General features: G+C 43.4%; 1 protein-coding gene across 3 annotated transcripts in view; it reads right to left on the bottom strand.

Annotated features, from left to right (window-relative positions):
* The window catches only part of ZNF618 (zinc finger protein 618), a 79306-nt gene that overhangs the window by 4280 nt on the left and 50442 nt on the right, over nt 1-24584 (bottom strand). The window contains exons 5-14 of one of the 3 annotated variants that reach the window (XM_075259574.1): nt 22738-22776; nt 19186-19275; nt 15905-15982; nt 10735-10824; nt 9386-9466; nt 8627-8707; nt 6818-6862; nt 6528-6611; nt 743-820; nt 133-234 (exon numbers count right to left, since the gene is read on the bottom strand). In XM_075259574.1, coding sequence (XP_075115675.1) covers nt 133-234; nt 743-820; nt 6528-6611; nt 6818-6862; nt 8627-8707; nt 9386-9466; nt 10735-10824; nt 15905-15982; nt 19186-19275; nt 22738-22776 — 768 coding nt within the window. Of the gene's footprint in view, nt 1-132; nt 235-742; nt 821-6527; nt 6612-6817; nt 6863-8626; nt 8708-9385; nt 9467-10734; nt 10825-15764; nt 15983-19185; nt 19276-22737; nt 22777-24584 lie in introns of those variants that run through there. The other 2 variants (XM_075259575.1, XM_075259576.1) reach the window with 2 other exon arrangements.

Here is a 24584-nt window from a genome sequence, read left to right as displayed (position 1 = left end):
CATCCCATAAAAAAAGCTGTAACCCAATTTGCTACTGAAGATTCTCTCTGTGGGTGCCGAGGTTGCAGGACAACCACTTACAACACAATAGTATTTTATATTTGACCATGTTAAACACACAAGCACACATACTGTTATTGGTGTTGTTTCTTTGGGGTTGGGACTTCCAGTTCTCCTCCGTAGGGGGCAGCGACCTGGGTTGGTTGGTGGTGATGATGTTGTTCTCGTTGTCAGCTGAAGATACAAAAAAAAAAGAAAAAGAAATAAAGTTTGGAATCGCCAAGTAAATCTTAAAGAGCGACAATACTCGAAATTGCAAGATGGAGTCGCGGAAAGACCACCAGAGGACAGAGACGCCTCCACAAAGACGGGAAATGTGTGAGGTCTATGGACTACTCCTGCCACAAAATTTCCTTCTCTACAAAAATTTATATTAAAAAAATCTGATCAATAAAGCCGGCTCAAATGGGAATAACCTGGTCTAGTCCTCCCTAGAGTTGAGCCAAACCTCTGGGACACGTGGGTAAGGGGCATGGAGGCTTTGCTATCTCTCATGCTGCCATAATAATCAGATTTTTCCATACATTAAGGTGAAGCAAAAAGTTGAGCTGGAATGAAGCCGCCTAACATGGAGCAAAACTAGTCCCAAAGCCTGCAGCGCAAAAAAGCTCATATCTGAGAATGGAATATCTAGAAGACTTCATTTACAAGCAAATGACAATGAATTTGCGAGTATTCTCACCAGCGTGTGACTGCATGTGCTCCAGGAGATTGTTGTAAAACTGGAACTGAATCCCGCAAGCCCCACAAGTGTACGGTTCTGCGAGAAAACAATTTGGGGGTTTCAAAAAGAATTCTCACAATGCAATGTCCTTATATACGTCACAGACGAGAGGCTCCGAGTACAATCATGGTGGGAAGGCCCCTTGAAACGCCCTTGTTTCTCTCTGAAGACTCCAGGATGTGGAAAACATTCTGGAGTCCTACTAAAGACCTAACCGGGATTATCTAGATTGGTAGGACCGTGCGGACAAAACACTGGTCACAGCTCTGCATCAGATGTGGTACGGGGCCAGCGGTCTTTAGCAGCCTACACACAGTGAGCACATTGTCTATGAGCCCAGAGGTCTAGGCTACTCATGGACTTATCGCTATGCGAAGGAACAAAAAAAAAAATAAAATAAATGATGACGTCATTAAAATCCCCCATTAGACAAGTCATCACTAGAGATGTACAGAGTAAGGCATTTGCTTCCATCTTCAGTACTTTTCTCTACCCGTGGGTGGGTCAGCTTGTTGTCTGCCTGTCTCTAACCCTAGAGAAGATGTAACATGAACCGCTCCCATCTTTGACTTACAGCCAACAGTTATCACAGGCCCTCCTCCATACACGTGCATGCTCGGCCCAATGTGTATGTGTTCTTTGTGAGGATGGGGTAAAGAGAGCAGGTGCTGGATACCTCGGCCAGTGACCTAACTCCCTACAGAAAAGTCAAAATCAGAAGGTTTGGCTGGTGTTAGTGTAATGTGGCCAGCTTGTATTATCATATATGGGTAGGACATAGAGCTTGGAGGACCCATAACAAGCACTTCACTCCTTCTTCTTAAAGGCATTGTGTCTCCAGAGCCCAGCACATGGCTCTAGCCCCACAGATAGATAGGTTACGGTCACCTAAATCAGACAGTGGTTTCCCCCTTGTGAATCACTGCCTCATTGCTAAGATATCAAGTTTTTAATTTCTGTTGTCATTGCTCCAAAGAGCTCACTTACATATTGACAAAAATAGTGATATCTCAGTAACAGGCAATTCACAAGAGGAAAACATCTGATTCAGGTGACCCTAATCTATCTATCTATCTATCTATCTATCTATCTATCTATCTATCTATCTATCTATCTATCTATCTATCTATCTAGGCTGATATGCAAAGGTCTGGTGATGCAATCCCTTTAAAGGGGTTGGTCCACCATAACAGGTTAGGCAGTAAGTATTTGATCACTGGGGGTTCTACTCCAAGGACCTCTATCAGTTTAGACAATGGGGTCTTGAGTCCCCTCCATATGAGTGGAGTAACGTTCATGCACTTGTGCTGCTGCTCCTTTCGTTCGCGGAGACTGACGGAGATGGCCTAGTGCCGTACTTAGCTGTCTGCAGCTGTCAGGTGCACTCATACAGGGTACACTGGACCCCCCTTTTTGTGATTGCTGGAGGTCCTAGAGGTGGGCTTCTCCACTATCCTGCGCTATGGCAGGACAACGCCTCTAAGAACTGGATTATGCACGGGATATGATAGTAACTGACGTTATGTACAGCAAAGCACAACCAGTATATACCAAGAGACCTGTGGGAATAGTCATAGAAACCATCATGGCCACTGATGTAAAATAGCGCTTGGTCCATGTTTGGTGGGATTGTGTTATGATTCAACTCTTCTGGACCTCGGTATTCGCTCTGCAGGGAAGGTCTCTGGCCATTCCCTGACCCCATCCCCCCAGTTGGCCCTCCTCTCCATCATCCCGGATAAATTGTTGAAGGTGAAAGGGAATCTCCTGCGTCACTTTCTCATGGCCGCCAGATCAGTTATCGCGCGTCACTGGCGCAGCCCCACACCTTCCTCTCTTGTAGAATGGCTCCTCTTTATTCGTAGAATGGAGGCTCTGGTTGCAAGGGACTGGCCCGATTCTTCCAGGTTTGAAACTCTCTGGCGGCCGTGGGTGGTGTTCCAGGAGACTTTGGAATTCTCTTCACTGTTTGGTTGACCTGCTCTAGTCCTCCAGTGATCTCCTTTCTGTTCTTTACGTGTCCACTGTTTGTCTTGTCCCCCCCCCCCCCTCCGTTGTCTTTCGTGAGTAGTCTGAGTGTTGTCTGTCCTCTTACAACCCCCCACCCCCCTCCAATTCGATTGGGGCCATGCTTACGTTTTGTTTTTGGTTCTCAGAATGCTCTCCTTTGAGCTGGGGGTCCCCCCAGCTTGGATCTTACTGTGTGGTCCTAAGAGGCCTTTTTCATTGGAACCTTGGGCCGGTGGCCCTTTAACTAAGTGTTTTGCATTTGTTCCTCACAATTGTTCTGTATCTTTTTTTAAAAAAAATTCAATAAAATTTGATTACACCTAAAATAGCGCTCGGTGCACCTGAGGACGTGTGGGATGTGCCCGGAATATGACTGTAATGGTAGGGGTGAAGCCATGAGATGTATATAAAGCCATTCCTGAGCATTATTTTACAATATTACCCCTGGCTGCTCACAGGTATCTGGCAGGCTGATGCTATCTGCTAATCCCAGGAACAATATTCAGCCAGAGTGAATCTTAATTAATGAGCCGCCTGGAGATACTAATGATGGCAGATAAGAGCGCCAGATGAAGGACATGTGCCAGAAATGTCAGGAGTGCGGTTCAGCGCGGTCACACAGTCGTGTTGTGGCAGGTTTACCTGTACTACACATATATGTGAGCGATAGTAACAGCTCCTCTAATGACGCTGCTTTAGGGGATATTCAGACACGGCAGATGGGCCACAGGTCTTGTACCTTATATTACCAGGGATCTGAAGAGCAGGTTGTGGAACGCATATGTTCTCCTGGTCGATGGGGGCCCCAGGGGTCGGATGCCCTGTATTCTGACACTTATATAAAACCCCATTAAGGCCAGGTCTATGTGGTAGAATTTGGAGAGGAATTTGATGTTCTTCTGCATCACAATCCTCTCCAAAAACCTTTCCGAATCTGCCTCTCGTGGTTTTCAATGGGAGGCAGAGATACGATCCTTCTTTTTTCAGCGCCCTGATCCATCTTGCCACAGCATAAACTGGGGTGCGAGGCTTAGGCTTCGTTAGCCTCATGGTACGTTACATTAATTGTGCGTGCGGCAAGCTTCAGCTTTCTGCCACAGGCTCCATGTGCTGGTTTTGAGAGAAGATTCTGACACAACAGCCCGCCTCACATTCCTCCCCAATTTAGGCCGTGTGAAAGTAGCAGAACCCTAAACACGACATTATGTATGAGGTCTATGACGGACGTCTCCACCCAAAATACAGAATTCTTATTTTACATCCAAACACTAATAAACCTGGAGTTAGAACATTTGGAGCGTTTTGAAGATCTTCTGATGACATATCCCAAAGATAGATCATCACTATGTGAACCCTGACCACCACAAGGGGGTGTATGGACCTAGTAACTGTATGCATGGCCTCGTCCTCAATCACATTGTACTCTTCAGTATAGAGAAGTGATGAGTAGGCGAGCACTCTGCACGCAGAACAAGGTACTTACCTATTTGTAGGTCCCACTGCTGCCTATTTGAAATTTACATTGGAATAATTTGTGGAAAGAGAAGAGTGTACATCTTATATGGCAAAGGATTGGTGCCAGAATGTACTTGGAACAATAGCAGTCACTTGCAAAGTAATACCTCAGCACTCCTACCGTGTGATCTCTTTAGGAACCGTATATGCTCTGTCCTGGGGAGCCCCCTGGACCCAGTACAGGAGGTGGGTGACAGAAGGATACTGTCTGTGGTGACCTCCATGTGGGAGAACAAATCTCACCCCATGTATGAGACCTTGATGTCACTTGGCAGCACTGTAAGTGACCGTCTGCTTCACCCCAAGTGTGAGAAGGAGCGCTATCGCAAGTCCTTCCTTCCAACTGCGATCAGGCTGTACAATCTACATCAGACCAAGCGAAGATCACTCCGCACAGAGAACTAAATGACTATGTATGTCCTCCTTCTTTCTTCTCTGTTCCTTAGCTGCTATGGACTCCTAGTATATCTTTCTCAGCATATGTGTGTCTACTTCTGTAATATATTACTGTGTATTATCCTGTATCTGTATTACTATGCAGCTATAACATACTGAAATTTTCCCACTGTGGGACTATTAAAGGATTATCTTATCTTATCTCTTATCTTATCTTGTTATTCATTCCATATCTGCAGATTCATGTTATACTCATTTTTCACATCTTTATATTATAGATGAGATCTTGAATATCGTCCACACAGTAGGGCTTGTTTCTCACCCGTGTTATTAATCCATTTCCCTATATTGTAAGTTATAGCACGTGCATTTCATTATAACATCATTTACTTAAAGTGAATCTAACATGTCAGCTATTCAGGTCCCCACACAGTAGCGCACACATGCTGGTTTTCTACAAAAGGTATGTTGCTCTTCTTTATGGATCCATTATTGTTGTTTGTGCTGCTGTCGTCTCTTATGTGATTGCTTGCGTATCATTAGACATGTTATTTTCTAATGTCCAGTATTCAGCAATCTTTAATCTCATATATTGCTGCCTCATGACTTGTCTATTCTCTATGTGATGACATATACATTTATGGAGATATTGATGATCTTTTGATTATGTTTTGGGATTTTTGGATATTTATTACATCGCTCATATCCTTCTACCATTTTGTTGACTTGTCTTAAGATATTTGTCAAAAAATAACAGTAATTTCAAACAGACAACTTTTTAATTTTATTTTGGGATTTTATTCTATATTCAGGTGTTACATTCTATTACTGATCCAAGAATTGCTACTGTGGGAAAGAATTTTAATATTATGGTTAAAATAAATTATTTTTGATATAAGAATTTTTTCAAGCTCTTGAGTGCTGAAGTATTATTTTATCACTGCTGCCTATGAGCTAGACTTTTGTCTGACCTGACACTTATGAGAAGGAGGAGTAGGCAGAATGGACGCTGCCCGGGACACATACAGCCAGGTCCATACTAACCTCCAGATAAATAGATTTTCCAGACAACCTGATTTTGTGATACTCTCTCACAAGACGATATGCTATATGTTATTTGCCACCCAGTGGTTGGGTTGTGAATTGCGGTCTAGGTTTTCCAAGCATGTATTGCATTGGCTTGATGATTGCATTGGCTTCACGTTTACTGGACTGCAGTGAAGGTGACATATGTAAGAAGGATTTCTGGGCACTTGTTAGCTTTATAACACAAGGCTCTGTTCACACCATGTTTTCCCTGCATGTTCTGTTTGGTACAAATGTATAGATTATCCATAGGTTCGTTTTGGTCACCTCGGGCTGACATGCGTTGATATAGTTTTATACAAATTTAATGTATAGTAAAGCACAGCCTGGATTACTTTCTTATACAGTGACAACGGTTTTTCTTTGGGTCCTATGGATGATGTTATGTGATGTAATATCTGCTACTATATGGCATGTGCTGGTAGATTTCCCATAAGATGAATGTAAAGGGAAAAGCACAATGTGAATAGAGCCTGAAATCTACATATGGCGTCACTTAGATGACATGTTCACTACATTGCAACTTGGGTACATCAATTATGTCCTAGACCAGGGTTCAGCAATCTTTGCCACTCCAGCTGGTGAAACTACAATTCCCAGCATGCTTCTTTCGCTTCTAGGAAAGTTTTGAGAACAACTGAGCAATTGAGGATGTAGTTTCACAACCGCTGGAGTGCCGAATGTTGCCGATGCCTGTCATAGACTCCATGAGGCTGCGCGCTGGCACTGGACCTACCTTCTACTTTCCCGCTTTTCTCTTCCTTCACGGACTTGTTGTTCGTTTCTTCCTTCCTTTTAATCTTCTTCTTCCATCCTTTGCCTTTAACAAAAAACAAAAAAACCCCATAAGAATTGAGACTCAAATGTTTTAGAAGAATGTTCACAAAGATGGGTCAAACTAACAAAGCTATGAGACCCGTAAAATTAAGAGTCATATAAAGAAATCAGGAATGGTGATGTCATCAGAAGATTTCAGTAGTGCAGCCTCAGTGTGATGTACAGTATTATGGAAAGCAGAACACAAACCTTGCATGAGCGGGAAGGAGCTGGAGGTCATCGGACTGGTGGCTTCTGAAATGACACAGGAATGTATTGTTAATATGACATCATATCCGTGTGCTGCTCTATGTACTATCTGTGTAGCTGTATTCGGACAGTACATAGGGCAGCACAAGACTGGGGCGAGGGGTGAAGAATCCCTGTACCGTCCAATCCTGCAGTCACATTTCCCCCCTACTTTATGAAGAGCATATGACTGCAGGATGTGACGGCGCAGAATTTGTTTGTTATTCAGTCTTCAGTAGTTGATACCTTTGTAATGGCTAAGTAATAATGATGACAGATTACAACGTTTCGGAACTCTCGGCTCCTTTCTCAAGTAAATTTAAAAACCATTTCTGAAGGATGCATATTTATGTACAAAAGGACACATAGGGATAGAATTCTAGGAGGAAGAGGGGGGGGGAAGAGGGTTATTAGTTTTTGGTAGAAAAAAATGTAAACAATTCTTATCAATTCACAGGGTCTCAGGTCAGTGATTTCTGTAGGATGCCATAAAACCATGTGACAGATTTAATCCCTTCTCCAGTGTTTGAAGCAGGGTCATAAGTTTATACTCATAAATCCGTCGCTCTTTCCTTGATTTAAAATTCCCTCTTAAAACCAAAATTTTCATGTGATCGGTGGTATTATGATCCTCATTACAGAAATGTTTTGACATGGGAAGGTCCATTCTTCATTCTCTAATTGTATGGCGATGTGAATTCATACACATTCTAAGCTGCTGTCCGGTCTCTCCAACATACAGATTTTCAGTGGGAGATTTGGTGCACATTATTAAATACACTACATTAGGTGTGTTACAGGTGAACGCACCTCGGATTTGATATTCCCTGTTAGAGTTTGGTATCTCTATCTTGTTGGTGGTCAGTATGTGAGGGCATGTTTTGCACCTCTTCTGTCCGCATGGGAATGTTCCTGTTTTAGTTGCAGGTGACAGTGAGCTGCTAATAATCATATTCCTGAGGTTTGGTGGCTGTCTGTAGCACAGGAGAGGGGGGTCTGGAAATATGGATTTTAGACGGTGATCTTTTTGCAGTAGTGGATGTAGTTTGCGTGTGATTCCTCTCAACATCTCCAGGTGTGGGTTATATGTGACAACCAGGAATTGTTTACATTGTTTCTACCAATAACTAACAACCCTCTAACCCCCTCCTCCTAGAATTCTATCCCTATGTGTCCTTTTGTACATAAATATGCATCCTTCAGAAATGGTTTTTAAATTTACTTGAGAAAGGAGCCGAGAGTTCCAAAACATTGTAATCTGTCATCATTATTAGTTAGCCATTAAAAAGGTATCAACTACTACTGAAGACTATCAAGTTTTTTTTTATATATGGATACCTTCTCTGCCTTCTTTATTCAGTCTCCCAAAATTATGATGTCATATGAGTAGTATAGGGAGTATATAACGTCTTATGAGCCCTTTAAGGCACACAAGGGGCAGCAGGTTCACAAGCCAAGACCTAACTATCTAAAGCGGATGTCTCCAGCAGTAATACATGTGGATGTGTATAGCATTGTGTCACTGACATGTGAAAAGATGGATGAGGAGTAAAACGGAGTCCGCGTGGCCCCATAGTATCTAGAGGTTACAGATTAACTGTGCCCCCGCCTAGTATTAGAGCACATGACATGAAACATAAAGAGAATTTATGGTCTCTGATAATCACTACAACAATCCTGGCCTATGATCTACTGTCAGAGCTCCACCCAGTGGCCACACCTGGTATGCCATGCTCACAGTACATGTGGGGTGTGATCATGAGGACTCACCCTTCTGCCAGTTGGTCATGCTGCCTCCTCCACTTCCACCCACCATGTCAGACATCCCTGCATGCGTTCGACTGGAGCCGGCTATGAGAAGAACATAAATGCATGTTAGGCGGCGTTCACATCTGCGTCATAGGCTTCTCTTTTAGCCTTTGCTATGAATTCTATCAGCCAACACGATAGCATGATCTGAAAGTTTGTGGCCAAATTATGGACACCATAACATAACCCCAGAGACCCGGAGGGGTTCTTCAGGCACTGATGATGTCTTGTCAGGTGATGAATCCGGCACGGGGTCATGGTTTCTGTTTTTAAAGGAAATAATGGCACAGGTTTGAACTGAGCCCAATGGAGAGATCCTTTAGAGTATGTTCACACTGAGTTTTTTTTTTTGCAGGCTGACTCTCATTGAAATGAATGGGAAGCATTTTTTGAGGCGGATTCCACTTCAAAATCAGTCTGCAAAAAAACTCAGTGTGAACATACCCTAAAGGGGTTTATCCAAGATTTATACATTGGATGGCTTGTCCTTAGGAGTGGTGATCAGAGGGGAGAGAGGGGTGATCGTGCTCACTGCAGACTCTTCACTGACCTGGACAGCGCTGTACACTTTATAGGGGGAAACCCCTTTAATTAGGCAGAAATTAAACATGATGGAAAATCCGACATCTCCTGCAATACAGCGCAATATAATGTGCCGTGATAGGAAAGCTTTGTTGTGAATGCAGCTCTGGAGGTGAGTGGTGCATGAGGTCTACTCACCGCTGGAGTGCTGAGAGTTGCTGTTGGTCTCCTCATAGTTGTTGGGCTGCTTCCCCTCCACATCTTGGTTGAATGCACTTTCTAAGAAACAGACAATAAAGTCATGTTGGTGTTCCCCGGATACAGATCACGCCGGTAGATTATCATTTCCCAGCAGAGTGTCGCCTCTGTATTCTTGGAATAAAGTTCTCTTCCATAGAAAATCTGACAACACCGGCAGAGGAAACTCAAAAGACGTCTCACAAAAAAAGAGACTTCCTCAAAGGTGTCTATCCTGGTGATTGATGACTGTACGTTACACCTACCATATTATATTCAGTATTCACTTACTCTATAGCTGCCTCATGCCCAGTTACCCTTTTACTCCCTAACTTGTCTCTTTGCCTGCAGCCACCAGTAGGGGGAGCTCATTGGATCCAAATGATACAACTCCCATTCACATTAAAGGGACACATTACGCTCTGTCCACTGCTACATTGATAGTCCTCTACGCTGGGACCCCCACAGCTCACGAGAATGAGGGTCCATTTTTTCGCACTTGGCTTCTCTGCAGCAGTCTATATGGAAAAATAGAGCAGAATGTTACATAAGAGACCGGAATTTAAATTGGGGTACTCGGTAGGGTCTCATGATTGTGAGGGTCTCTGCAGTTATACCCCTAGTGGTCTAGTAGGTAGTCTTTACCCAATGCATAGTGAATGACTTGTAATACTATTGTATGCAATAAGCTCCATAGCGCCCCTAGTGGTGGCAGGTGGTAGTCCGAATTTTATGTATGGTATGTTATTAAATTGGTATAGAATTTTTGACCAGTGGAGTCTCGGCCAATCACAAATTCTATTTTTGATGTTTCCTAGTCTTGGCCTATATTCACACCACCATGCTGATTCTTGGACATATGGCCCAGTTCGCACCAATGCTGCTCCTTTCTTTTCACTGACCTTTTTATTCTGATCCATCAAAAAGTACAGCATGCCCTACTCTTTCATGGATCATGGATCACACCTGCCTGAGAACACTGATCGTGTGAACAAACACTTAGACTACGACTACAAATAGCATGTGATGTACGTTTTGGGTGTAAAACATCAGCCAAATTGCAGACATGTCGCGTTCAGTGTGCATGGTAGTCTATGGTGGTGAGGTTGCGTACAACGTGCAAGATTGGATGACAATATGGCATCACAAGTCACTGTGTAGTGTTGTGTGCGCTGAATGAAGGGGGTTATTTGCACATAGTATAGCGGTTATAGGTATACTAGGTATATGGGACCCTGTAGCATTGGCTACCCAGCATGTTCCATAACGCTTGGCTGTGTCAGGGAGAAGGGGTTAATGGTGATACTCACTGATAGGGGTGTGCAGAGCTACGTGCTCCTGGTACGGGGTGTAATATTTGTACTGTTTGCCGCAGAACTCACACATATAATTACCGGTTTCTACAGGAGCAAAAACAAAAAGAGGAGGAGATCAATCCACATCACCCAAGGCGAGAAATATACCAAAATGACTTTATATAGAGGAGTCAACTCGGGGAGGACGGCACTAAATCCTAGACATAGCTATAACACACTGCTCCAGTCACAGCCAAAGCTGCTCCAGCTAAATCCTGGGAGAAGCCAAATACAAGCATTCAATTCCTCTGCAGCGCCCAAACAGGTGACATGAAGAATTACACAGTTCTCTCAAAATACACTCATTGACAAAAACTCTCCGGCCCCAGACTTCATTGTTGCCCTGGTGAACCAAAGATGTTACAGCCAGGCCTGTAGTCTGGATACAAGATGAGATACAGCAGGACATGGAGGTATACAGGTTCTGTATGGTATATAGCAGTACATTTACCACAGATGTTACAGCTGGGCCTGTAGTCTGGATACAAGATGAGATACAGCAGGACATGGAGGTATACAGGTTCTGTATGGTATATAGCAGTACATTTACCACAGATGTTACAGCTGGGCCTGTAGTCTGGATACAAGATGAGATACGGCAGGACATGGAGGTATATACAGGTTCTGTATGGTATCCTGCAGTACATTTACTACAGATGTTACAGCCGGGTCTGTAGTCTGGATACAAGATGAGATACGGTAGGACATGGAGGTATATACAGGTTCTGTATGGTATACTGCAGTACATTTACCACAGTTGCTACAGCCAGGCCTGTATTCTGGATACAAGATGCGATATGGCAGGACATGGAGGTATATACAGTATGGTATATAGCAGTACATTTACCACAGATGTTACAGCTGGGCCTGTAGTCTGGATACAAGATGAGATACGGCAGGACATGGAGGTATATACAGGTTCTGTATGGTATATAGCAGTACATTTACCACAGATGTTACAGCTGGGCCTGTAGTCTGGATACAAGATGAGATATGGCAGGACATGGAGGTATATACAGGCTGTGTATGGTATCCTGCAGTACATTTACTGCAGATGTTACAGCCGGGTCTGTAGTCTGGATACAAGATGAGATACGGTAGGACATGGAGGTATATACAGGTTCTGTATGGTATACTGCAGTACATTTACCACAGTTGCTACAGCCAGGCCTGTATTCTGGATACAAGATGCGATATGGCAGGACATGGAGGTATATACAGTATGGTATATAGCAGTATATTTACCACAGATGTTACAGCTGGGCCTGTAGTCTGGATACAAGATGAGATACGGCAGGACATGGAGGTATATACAGGTTCTGTATGGTATACTGCAGTACATTTACCACAGATGTTACAGCTGGGCCTGTAGTCTGGATACAAGATGAGATATGGCAGGACATGGAGGTATATACAGGTTCTGTATGGTATACTGCAGTACATTTACCACAGATGTTACAGCTGGGCCTGTAGTCTGGATACAAGATGAGATACGGCAGGACATGGAGGTATATACAGGTTCTGTATGGTATACTGCAGTACATTTACCACAGATGTTACAGCTGGGCCTGTAGTCTGGATACAAGATGAGATACGGCAGGACATGGAGGTATACAGGCTGTGTATGGTATCCTGCAGTACATTTACCACAAATGTTACAACTGGGCCTGTAGATCATTGTGGACAAGGAAACTGTGGGCGCTGCCCATGTTTGTCAGCAGATCAAATGATCCTCTCTATTGGTGACGTGTTTGGGCCGTCCTGTTCACCATATTAGCGTGCCCTCATGTAACCAGTGCCCCAACACCTCCCAAAAACAAGGTGTTGGTCTAGATGGCAGCAATTCCTCTTAAAGTGAGACAAACTGGGAAAAATGTCATATTGTAGGGGCATGGCTAGCAGTCACCGATATCTCACCAAGAAGTACACTACCTAAAAGTAGCCTCAGAGGGAAGCACTTTTTACGTCCTCTTGTGGTAAGGCCCATGGTCTAATCAGACATTTACATATCTTCCTGCAAGATGAGTTTACAGCAATCTGATATATCTATCCGGGTGCGAGATATTTTTGTCAATGAGTGTAATGCTCACTGCTGTCCAGAGTGAACAACCCCTTTAAATGAACTTGTGGTTAAAGAGGCATGGCAATGGAGGAGGAAAACTGTCCCATCCTCTCCTCCAATCAGCTTTGCTCATACACCGCGGCTATGGATTACAGAGCTACAGTCCTATGAAAAAGTTTGGGCACCCCTATTAATCTTAATCATTTTTAGTTCTAAATATTTTGGTGTTTATAACAGCCATTTCAGTTTGATATATCTAATAACTGATGGACACAGTAATATTTCAGGATTGAAATGAGGTTTATTGTACTAACAGAAAATGTGCAATATGCATTAAACCAAAATTTGACCGGTGCAAAAGTATGGGCACCTCAACAGAAAAGTGACATTAATATTTAGTAGATCCTCCTTTTGCAAAGATAACAGCCTCTAGTCGCTTCCTGTAGCTTTTAATCAGTTCCTGGATCCTGGATAAAGGTATTTTGGACAAACAATTCAAGTTCAGTTAAGTTAGATGGTCGCCGAGCATGGACAGCCCGCTTCAAATCATCCCACAAATGTTCAATGATATTCAGGTCTGGGGACTGGGATGGCCATTCCAGAACATTGTAATTGTTCCTCTGCATGAATGCCTGAGGATTTGGAGCGGTGTTTTGGATCATTGTCTTGCTGAAATATCCATCCCCGGCGTAACTTCAACTTCGTCACTGATTCTTGAACATTATTCTCAAGAATCTGCTGATACTGAGTGGAATCCATGCGACTCTCAACTTTGACAAGATTCCCGGTGCCGGCATTGGCCACACAGCCCCAAAGCATGATGGAACCTCCACCAAATTTTACAGTGGGTAGCATGTGTTTTTCTTGGAATGCTGTTTCTTTTTGGACGCCATGCATAACGCCTTTTTTTTATAACCAAACAACTCAATTTTTGTTTCCAAAATGAAGCTGCCTTGTCCAAATGTGCTTTTTCATACCTCAGGCAACTCTATTTGTGGCGTACATGCAGAAACAGCTTCTTTCTCATCACTCTCCCATACAGCTTCTATTTGTGCAAAGTGCGCTGTATAGTTGACCGATGCACAGTGACACCATCTGCAGCAAGATGATGCTGCAGCTCTTTGGAGGTGGTCTGTGGATTGTCCTTGACTGTTCTCACCATTCTTCTTCTCTGCCTTTCTGATATTTTTCTTGGCCTGCCACTTCTGGGCTTAACAAGAACTGTCCCTGTGGTCTTCCATTTCCTTACTATGTTCCTCACAGTGGAAACTGACAGGTTAAATCTCTGAGACAACTTTTTGTATCCTTCCCCTGAACAACTATGTTGAACAATCTTTGTTTTCAGATCATTTGAGAGTTGTTTTGAGTAGCCCATGATGCCACTCTTCAGAGGAGATTCAAATTGCAATTGGCCACCTTAAATACCTTTTCTTATGATTGGATACATCTGGCTATGAAGTTCAAAGCTCACTGAGGTTACAAAACCAATTTTGTGCTTCAGTAAGTCAGTAAAAAGTAGTTAGGGGAATTCAAATCAATAAAATGATAAGGGTGCCCATACTTTTGCACCGGTCAAATTTTGGTTTAATGCATATTGCACATTTTCTGTTAGTACAATAAACCTAATTTCAATCCTGAAATATTACTGTGTCCATCAGTTATTAGATATATCAAACTGAAATGGCTGTTGCAAACACCAAAATATTTAGAACAAAAAATGATTAAGATTAATAGGGGTGCCCAAACTTTTTCATAGGACTGTATATGGTGCCTCAGATACTTTTATGCAACAACAACAAATGGTAATGTTAAGTCAAACGATTCAGAGCCGAACTCATTTTACAGAACTGGTGATGGGCATAGGAGGACACAATCTGGAAGAAAAAAAACTTATAAAAACCAATAAAGGTGGTGAAATAGTGATGTGTGCACAGTGTCTAAAGAGTAGTAGTGCGGCCTAGTTTTGGGGTCTTTTTCCATCTCTGGCCATTTCACTCTTCAATAGTGGGTGGGCTCTTCCTGGTGTGACATCAGAGCTGTGCTGTATACGAAAAGGTCTACCCCACCCCCACCCCCACAGCAGGCAGGTTCACAGACAAACTGCAGCACCATCCCCTTTCTTCTCCTCAGTCTCTGCTCTTGGTTTTACATTACATGGATTGTCTGTAGATGGAATAGGAAGAGGGTGAGCAGGAGTAGGATGAGGATGAGCAGGAGGTGGATGAGGATGAGCAGGAGGAGGATGAGGATGAGCCGGAGTTGGATGAGGATGAGCAGGAGGTGGATGAGGATGAGCAGGAGGAGGATGAAGAGGAGGTGGATGAGGATGAGCAGGAGGAGGATGAAGAGGAGGTGGATGAGGATGAGCAGGAGGTGGATGAGGATGAGCAGGAGGTGGATGAGCAGGAGGTGGATGAGGATGAGCAGGAGGTGGATGAGCAGGAGGTGAATGAGGATGAGCAGGAGGTGAATGAGGATGAGCAGGAGGTGAATGAGGATGAGCAGGAGGTGAATGAGGATGAGCAGGAGGTGAATGAGGATGAGCAGGAGGTGGATGAGGATGAGCATGAGGTGAATCAAGAGGAGCAGGAGGTGGATGAGGATGAGCAGGAGGTGGATGAGGATGAGCAGGAGGTGGATGAGGATGAGCAGGAGGTGGATGAGGATGAGCAGGAGGTGGATGAGGATGAGCAGGAGGTAGATGAGCAGGAAGAGGAGGATATGGAGATGCTGCTTTCTTCTAATAACAAAAACTGTAAACACATCAAAGGGAATTTATAGATACACTATTACCATGGATGGCAATGCATTATAGTGCGTGCACCCTTCCTCCCTTCTCTGTCCCATACAGGGGACCCCCCACCTTTATATGCTACCTTTATTTTTCTATGGGTATTATATATATAACACACACACACAAAACCTCGGCAGCGCACACATCCTGCCTCAAACTGAAGAGTCCTCCCTAAACAAATGGGGACAAGACTGATAAAAGGGAACAAAGTGTATATATACGGATGGAAGGAGTGAGATATCCGAGAGATTTCCCACTTCTGTGCATACTTGGACCAAGTTTCACACATGGGTCTAGGTCCTCTTCTTTTGCGTCCCCTGACGTTACCATCATATGGATATAGGTGTCTAAAAAGGCAAAAAAAAAAAAAAAAAGAACCATAAAAAAATAAAAAGAAAACTGATGTCATATGTTCTGAAGATAAGAAAAAATAAAAAATAAAATGCAGAAAATACAGAATGAACCAAGCTATAACCCACAAGATTTCCCCATCCTCTTACTACAGCGCAGCATTGGGAATCAGAAGACGCCACCTCTGAGGGCCACGTGGCCTCATTAAAGAGGTTACTGAGTGGGATGTAGATGTATACCGAGTGTTCAGGGCTCTATAATAGGGACCATAGGCCTCTGTGTGTGTCGCCTCTACTCACATAGGCAAGGCCTCAGTAAACTTAATACCTGCGCTTCTACTTATGGCCACAAGGTGTCAGGTGAGATTCTCTATAGTATTAAATTAAATAATCTAAATAATTTTTAGATATTAAATTGATGCCTGGTCTCTGTGACATTCCAGTAAATAAATTATATATATTATCCCCTGACCCTATATATATATATATATATATATATATATATATATGCAATAATAAAAGCAATAAATAAAAAATAACTGCTATAATCTGCACTTCATGAATATGGCGGCACCCGTATACACCAACTTTATTGTGAGCTTATTATAATACCAAGTCCTCGCATTAAATTCACAGCCTGTAACCCAAGCCATATAGACACGACTGGGATAATGACTTAGATGTAAAGGGGCATACACAGACGTGGCTGATGTTTTTGCAGAAATTTTTGGAGTGGTTTCTGCAGCAAGTGCATAGATTTCTGCAAAACCAAATCAAAAAAGGTACTAGAATTATCAACACATAGGCGTGAGCTCCAAAAACACGTATGTTTACTATGATGCCCATGCAATATATATCAGCACATGATCCCAAAATTCTACATGGGAACTGAAGAACATGTACAAAGGACAAAAAGGACAATGATCAGCTATATGTAGATGGTACTAGACTCCTCCCATGTGCACCACCACCTTGCTTACATTCTGGGCATTTTTCCTGTTTAAGCTGATACTGGGGGTGCTCAATGCACCCATCATTTTTTTTTTTAAACTATTAATATAAAAAGGTTAAAAAATTAAAAAAATAAATTATATATATATATATTTATTACAAATAAATATATATATATATATATATATGACTGAATATTATTAAATCTATAACGCCATGTTATCGGTTATGACCGCGCTCCTCACTCTTAAAGGTCTGATTTTATTGTATGCCAGGTAATAAAGGAAGGCAGGAAATCCATCAGCAAGAGAACAAGATTCCAAGAATAACCAGGAGGGAAATGAATGTGCCCAATCCAAAAATTATAAAAGCCCAGCCGATACTCAATGACGTCCCCCCCTGCCCAGTTAGATCGCCGTGATAAAGAGTGGCCAGTGGGCCTTGCCTGGGCAATGCTAACAGAGATGATAGTTCCTTCGTAAAGAGGATCAGTCTGTAGTCACCACTAGGGGGAAGTCTTGTATGTGTCACCCTATTGGGTCAAGCTGTATAAACTTCACCCTCTAGTGGACACTACAGACCCCTAAGCATGTGTGCAGGGTTGCCTATATGATCTATCTAATGGGGACACCGCACAACCCATTCATTTACTAAATTCTCACACCCTTGACATAACAGAGGACATCAATAGATCTGATGTAAATGTTTCAATACCACATCACAAGGGCTTGGATACGTTGGGTTCAGGAAGATCCTTCATTTTGGGCACAGATACCCCTATCTACATGGTGGTGGTTTTTTTTATATCCTGTGGATAGGTCATCAGTATCGGACCCGATGAGGTTGAACATCAAGAGCCCTCACAGATAGGCTGGTTCGGCCATATTCTTGAGGCTGGTGTACTGGATGGATCCAGAAGCTGCTCTGCTCCTGCAGTACTGTGGCGCCACCACTCTACAGTGGATGATATTGCAGCTATTACTTGAGCAGGAGCAGAGCGGCGTCCGGCCTGATTCAGTCTAGGCACCGGACTAGTTGGTTGGTGCAGGATCTGGATGCTGGACCTCCACTGACCAGATAATGATGTCCTATTCTGTGGGGAAAAAAAACAAAAACCTTGGGGCTGTAAGACCTCCTGAAATACAGGAGTTGTTGAGCAGATTGATGTATACTATTTCTGTGGGGAAATACTCAGAATAACGTAACATTTATTGCGTGAAATGTCTGTGCTTTCTAGTCTTAAAGGGCGGGGCTAATGACTGACTGACAGGAATACTGTATACCACCTGTAATCTGATACCACCTTGAGTAACCAATCAGAAGCCATCCGACCGTAAATAAGGGATAGTATATCAAAATCAGGCCTAACAAAAACAAGGCGGGTGGTTGAGACCATCATGGCGGCACTTCTGTCCAAAGCCATCACCAATTCAGGGAATAAATATGGAGAAAAACCTCATAAAAGGATAGACAATACTGGTAAGACGGTCATATTATTTGATGGGTGAGAATTTAGAAATTTAGGTGTTGTATGGACATCCCCTTCAGGACAGCGTGGATACCAATTAAAGGGAATCTCTGGTCCTACAAAGTCTATGGTTAATTGGTGCATGTGACTTGCAGCAAGCCAATAGGCTTGCATTTTTTTTATTTTTTTTTATGTAGATTGTGAGCCCCATATAGGGATCACAATGTACTTGTTTTTTCCCCTATCAGTATGTCTTTGTAGAAAGGGAGGAAATCCATGCAAACACGGGAAGAACATTTAATTCCTTGCAGATGTTGTTCCTGACGGGATTCGAACCCAGGACCCCAGCGCTGCAAGGCTGCAGTGCTAATCACTGAGCCACCGTGTAGCCCTAGGATTGTATTTTCTGTGATTTTTATAATCGCCATAGCCTTACTGTATACCAGGCACAGCGCCATCCATCTGCTAGTGGTTGTGCACGGTATTACAGCTCAGTTCCAATGAAAGGTAAGGGACTGAACTAGACACAGCCACTACCAAAGGGAGGGCACTGTAACAGGTAAACAATGAAGGGGCGGCTCTGCTCCAGCGATTGGCTGGGGCCATCCATTTTGTAGGACTAAATAACCCCTTTAATATTGGTTATAAAGGGAACTTGTCAGCAGTTAGCAGTGTGACAGATCTCATAGGCTAAACTGGGCAGGGATAAAGACAGCTAAGCCTGTCAGTATGCTGGCCATGTTGGTTCCTACCTCTGAGCGCTGGACATCGGGATACTTACCGTCCACCGCATGTAAGTCTCTGTGCTCCTGGAAACAGCTGTAATATTTGTACTTTTTGCCACAGACGTCGCACGTGTAGCGAAAATTGTCTGCAAGAATGAAAATATGTATGCTAGCACGTTCAGATGAATGACTGGACAGGCTCACAAGCACAAGCAGGACAACAGCATGGGACAGGCGGATGAGGGGGGGGGACTCAGGGCAGGCTCTAGGGATGTACGCCCAGTACCACCCTTGTGGGACTCAGGCACAGGGGCGGCCTGCTGACACTTTCCAGAAAGAACAAAAGTACCAAAGTAAGAATATATCAACGTCCAACTGAGTAAAATGAGTGAGAGACTGACCTTATTAACTCTGTCAACCCCACTGCCTGTCCTCTTCCTAGTAAGTCAATATGGCTGCCATGGCTGTGCCCGCAGCAGCTGTCACTCAGCCTTCTTATGCTCCTGAATGGCAAGTCTGCCTAATTAAAGGAACATTTTTTATTTTTTTGCAAACAGAGCCACCACCATTGGCCATGGTTATGTCTGGTATTGCAGCTTAACTTCACTGAAGTGAAAGAGGCCTAGCTGCAATACCACACACAACCTGTAAACAGGTGTGGCGCTCACCCATAACTATAGGGTGGGGTCCATTACTTTATAACTACCGTGTTTCCCCGAAAATAAGACAGTTTCTTATAATTAATTATCTAACGAAATATATGACCTTTCTTATTTTCGGGGGATGTCTTATGCAGCGGCTGGAGCGGGGAACAATCGGCAGTCATGCTGATGCTTCCTTAGCGGAGCGCCGGCATGACTGCCGGTTGTATGTGATCCAGAAGGTGAAGGGGGGGGGGGGGGGGGGGGGGTCTTATTTTCGGGAAAACAGGGTAGTCTAAATTTGCAATCCAGTTTGAGAAGAACTCCCTGTGGCAGCCATATTGGTTTTCCAGAGAGACATGGGAAGGATAAGGAGGTTTGCCTAGAACTGATGGAATACATAGGAGTAAAATGTCTCAGTTGGCTACATGTGTATGAGTAGACATGGAGTGATGTGAAGCAGACATGAGACAGTACACTTAATAATGGAGATCATGGCGTCGTGTACACAATCCTATCAGAACCTATATCCTATGCTGTAAGACAATATCACACCCCAGTGATGTCACCGAGGCGGCCATATTATCATCAGGAACAATGGGAAAGAATGAGAAAGTCATGCAGTTGCCCATTGCAACCAACAAATCCCATTTATACAAAGGTCTTTGGAAGTGAAAGACGTGATCTGATTAGTGGTGTCTGGCAACCAACCACCAACCAGAGCTCAGGTTTCATTTTTCAACACCACTGATTGGTTGCTATGGGCGCTCTGTCTCCTTTGTGCCCCTAAGGGCCCATGGCTGTGGCTCCAGGGGCCGATGACTAGCTCTGTTTCAGGGGTCAGACAGATAATGGCTTACATACCTCTCCCCATCTAGTAGTTATTATGTACCGATCACTACAACTAATTGCTGGTGGTCCCTGCAGATCTTCCAGGAATGGTAGGGGTCTCCGAGTGATCCCCTTCATTACACCACATAGGGGCTTTCCGGACTTATATATTAACCTCTCCTTTCTATAGGTTATCATTATTAGATCGGTAGGGTCTGACACCCAGGACCCCCACTGATCAGATGATTGAAGACATTGCAGGATTCGGGTATAGAGCTGCGATCTTTTCACCAAATACCAAGCAGCACCATACATTGTCTAGTGGCTGGGCTTGGTATTGCAGCTCAGTCTCATTCACTTGATTGGGACTGAGCAGCTGCTGCACAATGTGACTGATGAATGTGATTTAACTGGCACAGCAAAGAGGCCGTAGTACTTGTGGGTGTCGTGCCCTCTGCAAACAGCTGATTGGTGGGGTCCCAGGTATCAGCCCCTGACCAATCACATACTGATGACAAATTCTAAAGGAAAACCCCTTTAAGTCATTGGATACGGTCACCTCAGATCACTCCTGTACATCCACATATAATCTGCAAACTGCATTCCTTATATAACTTATACTTCATGTCTTAAGCTGGGCTGCATTCACCAGCCTGTAGGCTTCACAGCTGAAATCTTTCAGCATTCCCTCCTGGTAGTGTCTACAAAATGGCTGCTCTGGTGGTAAAGCATGATGCAGGAAAAATAACAACCCCCCCCCCTATATGATAGGAGCTCAGCTAAGCCATGGAATATACAATGACTAGCTTGCTGACTGTATCCAGTGACCACCAGCAGAACTGTGAATGCATCTCTAGAGTACAATATAGTATGAAAATAACAAAATACAATACTGGAGAATAAATTTGAAAAAAAAAAAAAAAAAAATCGAATTCAATGAGATTATAGTTGTGTCCTGTTTTAATGCCCGTTCTGACAATCCAGTTCTGTAAGATGAGGAGTATTGCACTTACCTCACTTACCTACAGTAGGCGCCAACAATAGGGACGTCTAGTAATGTGGTCATGTCTTATGTATCGCACATCAGCATAGGACAGATTTACATAACTCCCAACCATAAAGTCACCACTGAACGCCGGGGAAAGGAGCACTATTCTGTACACTGCAATGTAACGTAAAATGGGCCATAGGGGCGCTAGAGATACAATATCAGGCATCTGAGAGGCCACAATCCATCATAAATGATAATCTGGCCCGGATGGCTCCTATTGGTGCCAGATTAAAAGAGTTAACAGAGTAGGAAATCAATAGTTTGCTACAATGTATCAGTGCACGTAAAACACATCAGTCTGGAGTCCAGGCTCACGCTACACCACTAACACATTGTAACAAACCAGGTCTGGTCAGAATCTGAATAAATACAGGATGGTCTCTATTCACTGACAGCAAGCCGTGAGGAACTGAAACACAAAGTATATTATAGAAAGTTCCAGAACGCGACTCACTTTATAAAACGGATTCCAATGTTGGTGTCATAGGTGTGGATGATGGGGTCAGCGTATCAATATCAGACCAGTGGAGGGGGACAGGGGTCTGATTCTTGGCACCCCCAAAAGTCAGCTGTATGGAGGGGTACATGAGGACAGACCATTGATATTCTGAAAACCCCTTTAGGCTGATGCAAGACAAGTTGCAGGAAAGCTGAGTTTTTTTTGGCAGATTTTTCATTAGTGGATATAGCAGAAGTGAGAAGAATAAGAAGACGTTCACACCGGCGCAGGATTCTGCAATGGAGACTCCATCACAGAGTCTGCTGAGAATTGGCAGAGAAGGAAGTCCTGCATGGAGAACGTACACCCAACAGGCATTATTATCATCAACGGGGTCCACTGGGCTCCGTGTGTAACCGCTGTTTTAGCGCATTATGATGCTGGTGTGAACAGAGCACAAGAGCTTGATTTCTACTTCCCAGTCCTTCTGCAAACACTCCTGGCTTTGGCTCAAAGAAATGCAACAGACTCTGCACCATAAACCACAGCTTTTTTGCAACATGTGGCCTGATTGTGCAGTAAGGGAACCCCACCCAACCCCCCAAATCTGTAGGGTATATGATAATAAGTAGGATGGTATACTTACTTCCCTGTGCAGCGCCCTCTACAGATGCAGCTTCATTGTCTGAGGAGAAAAACAAAATATATAAGTCCATAAATACACATTTCTCACATTATTAATACATTATTGTATCATAGATGAGACACAGGGACCAGGTACAGGATAATGTCCCAAAATGTAATGTGGTCAAGGGGGAGAGGGGAGTAAGCTGCGTTCAGACTCCTCTGGTGGAAGCTTACTTCCTGTGAGAAAGAAGGAGCGGACATATTAAAATTCAACATGTCCAGTCCAGGATTATAATAGAAGATAACATCTCTACAGAGAACACCACTGACCCATAATGACATCACTACTGACAATAGATGATGTTACAGAGCATGTCCAGTCTATTGCTGCTTATGGCCATGACTATACTGTAAAGCAGATCACTAAGTGCTGTTAACTGAGCAGAGGAGGAGCTCAAGCAAGATGGCTGCCCCCATAATCATGGACAGAAAGTGGAATTAAACTACTAGATGAAAAATACTAGATCTAATATCCGCGTATGGGAAAGAATGGCGCAAATGATTTTGTAACTTTCCCCTCAATTTGATGAAAATTAAGCATGCACTACTGCAGTTGACCACTGGGGGTGCTGCACTACTGAAATATCTTGTAAATACAGTCTTCTTTTGCAAGCAAGTACACGCATAGCACTCGAAGCCTCGACAGATGAGAACTTGGGAACGTCTGCCATAGGTGGCGGCTCTTCTAAGAGGCTGTTCTCATCCGCCATCTCAAAGTGAGAATCTTTACCCAATCTATTAGCAGGGTTTGAAGATAATCTTTTTGATGTAGCGAGGTCCATTAATAATCTAAGAGATTCCAATAAAGCGTCTCTCTCATCCTGATGAATTCGCGGGCTGGATCCGCTCTTCTAATTACAATATCTCGCACATCCCATCCGTTTTCTGAGGCTTTTATCTCATTATTGGAGCTGGGATTTAATTACACATTTTAATCACAGTATACTGTGTATGGCGTATTGTGTACTGTGTACGATGTAATGTGTACCGTGTTCAATGTTCTGTGAGCGCTGTACTATGTAAGGTGTACTGCGTACAATGTTCTGTGAGTGCTGTACTATATAAGGTGTACTGCGTACAATGTTGTGTGAGTGCTGTACTATATAAGGTGTACTGCGTACAATGTTCTGTGAGTGCTGTACTATATAAGGTGTACTGCGTACAATGTTCTGTGAGTGCTGTACTATATAAGGTGTACTGCGTACAATGTTCTGTGAGTGCTGTACTATATAAGGTGTACTGCGTACAATGTTCTGTGAGTGCGGTACTATGTAATGTGTACTGCGTACAATGTTGTGTGAGTGCTGTACTATATAAGGTGTACTGCGTACAATGTTCTGTGAGTGCGGTACAATGTAAGGTGTACTGCGTACAATGTTCTGTGTGTGAGGTACTATGTAAGGTGTACTGCGTACAATGTTCTGTGAGTGCGGTACTATGTAAGGTGTACTGCGTACAATGTTGTGTGAGTGCGGTACAATGTAAGGTGTACTGCGTACAATGTTCTGGGTGTGAGGTACTATGTAAGGTGTACTGCGTACAATGTTCTGTGAGTGCGGTACTATGTAAGGTGTACTGCGTACAATGTTGTGTGAGTGCTGTACTATATAAGGTGAACTGCGTACAATGTTCTGTGAGAAGTGTAATGCGGAGTGTAAGTGGTGTAATATGTACTTTGTACAATGTTCTGTGAGTGCTGTACTATGTAAGGTGTACTGAGTAATGTGTACGGTGTACAATGTACTGTGAGCACTGTATCGGGTGATGTGTACTGTGTACAATGTACTGTGAGCGGTGTAATGTGGA

This window comes from Leptodactylus fuscus, chromosome 11, assembly GCF_031893055.1.
Source record: "Leptodactylus fuscus isolate aLepFus1 chromosome 11, aLepFus1.hap2, whole genome shotgun sequence".
Taxonomy (NCBI): domain Eukaryota; kingdom Metazoa; phylum Chordata; class Amphibia; order Anura; family Leptodactylidae; genus Leptodactylus; species Leptodactylus fuscus.
The sequence above is the reverse complement of the archived record's forward strand: the minus strand, read 5'-3'. Positions and strand labels throughout refer to the sequence as shown.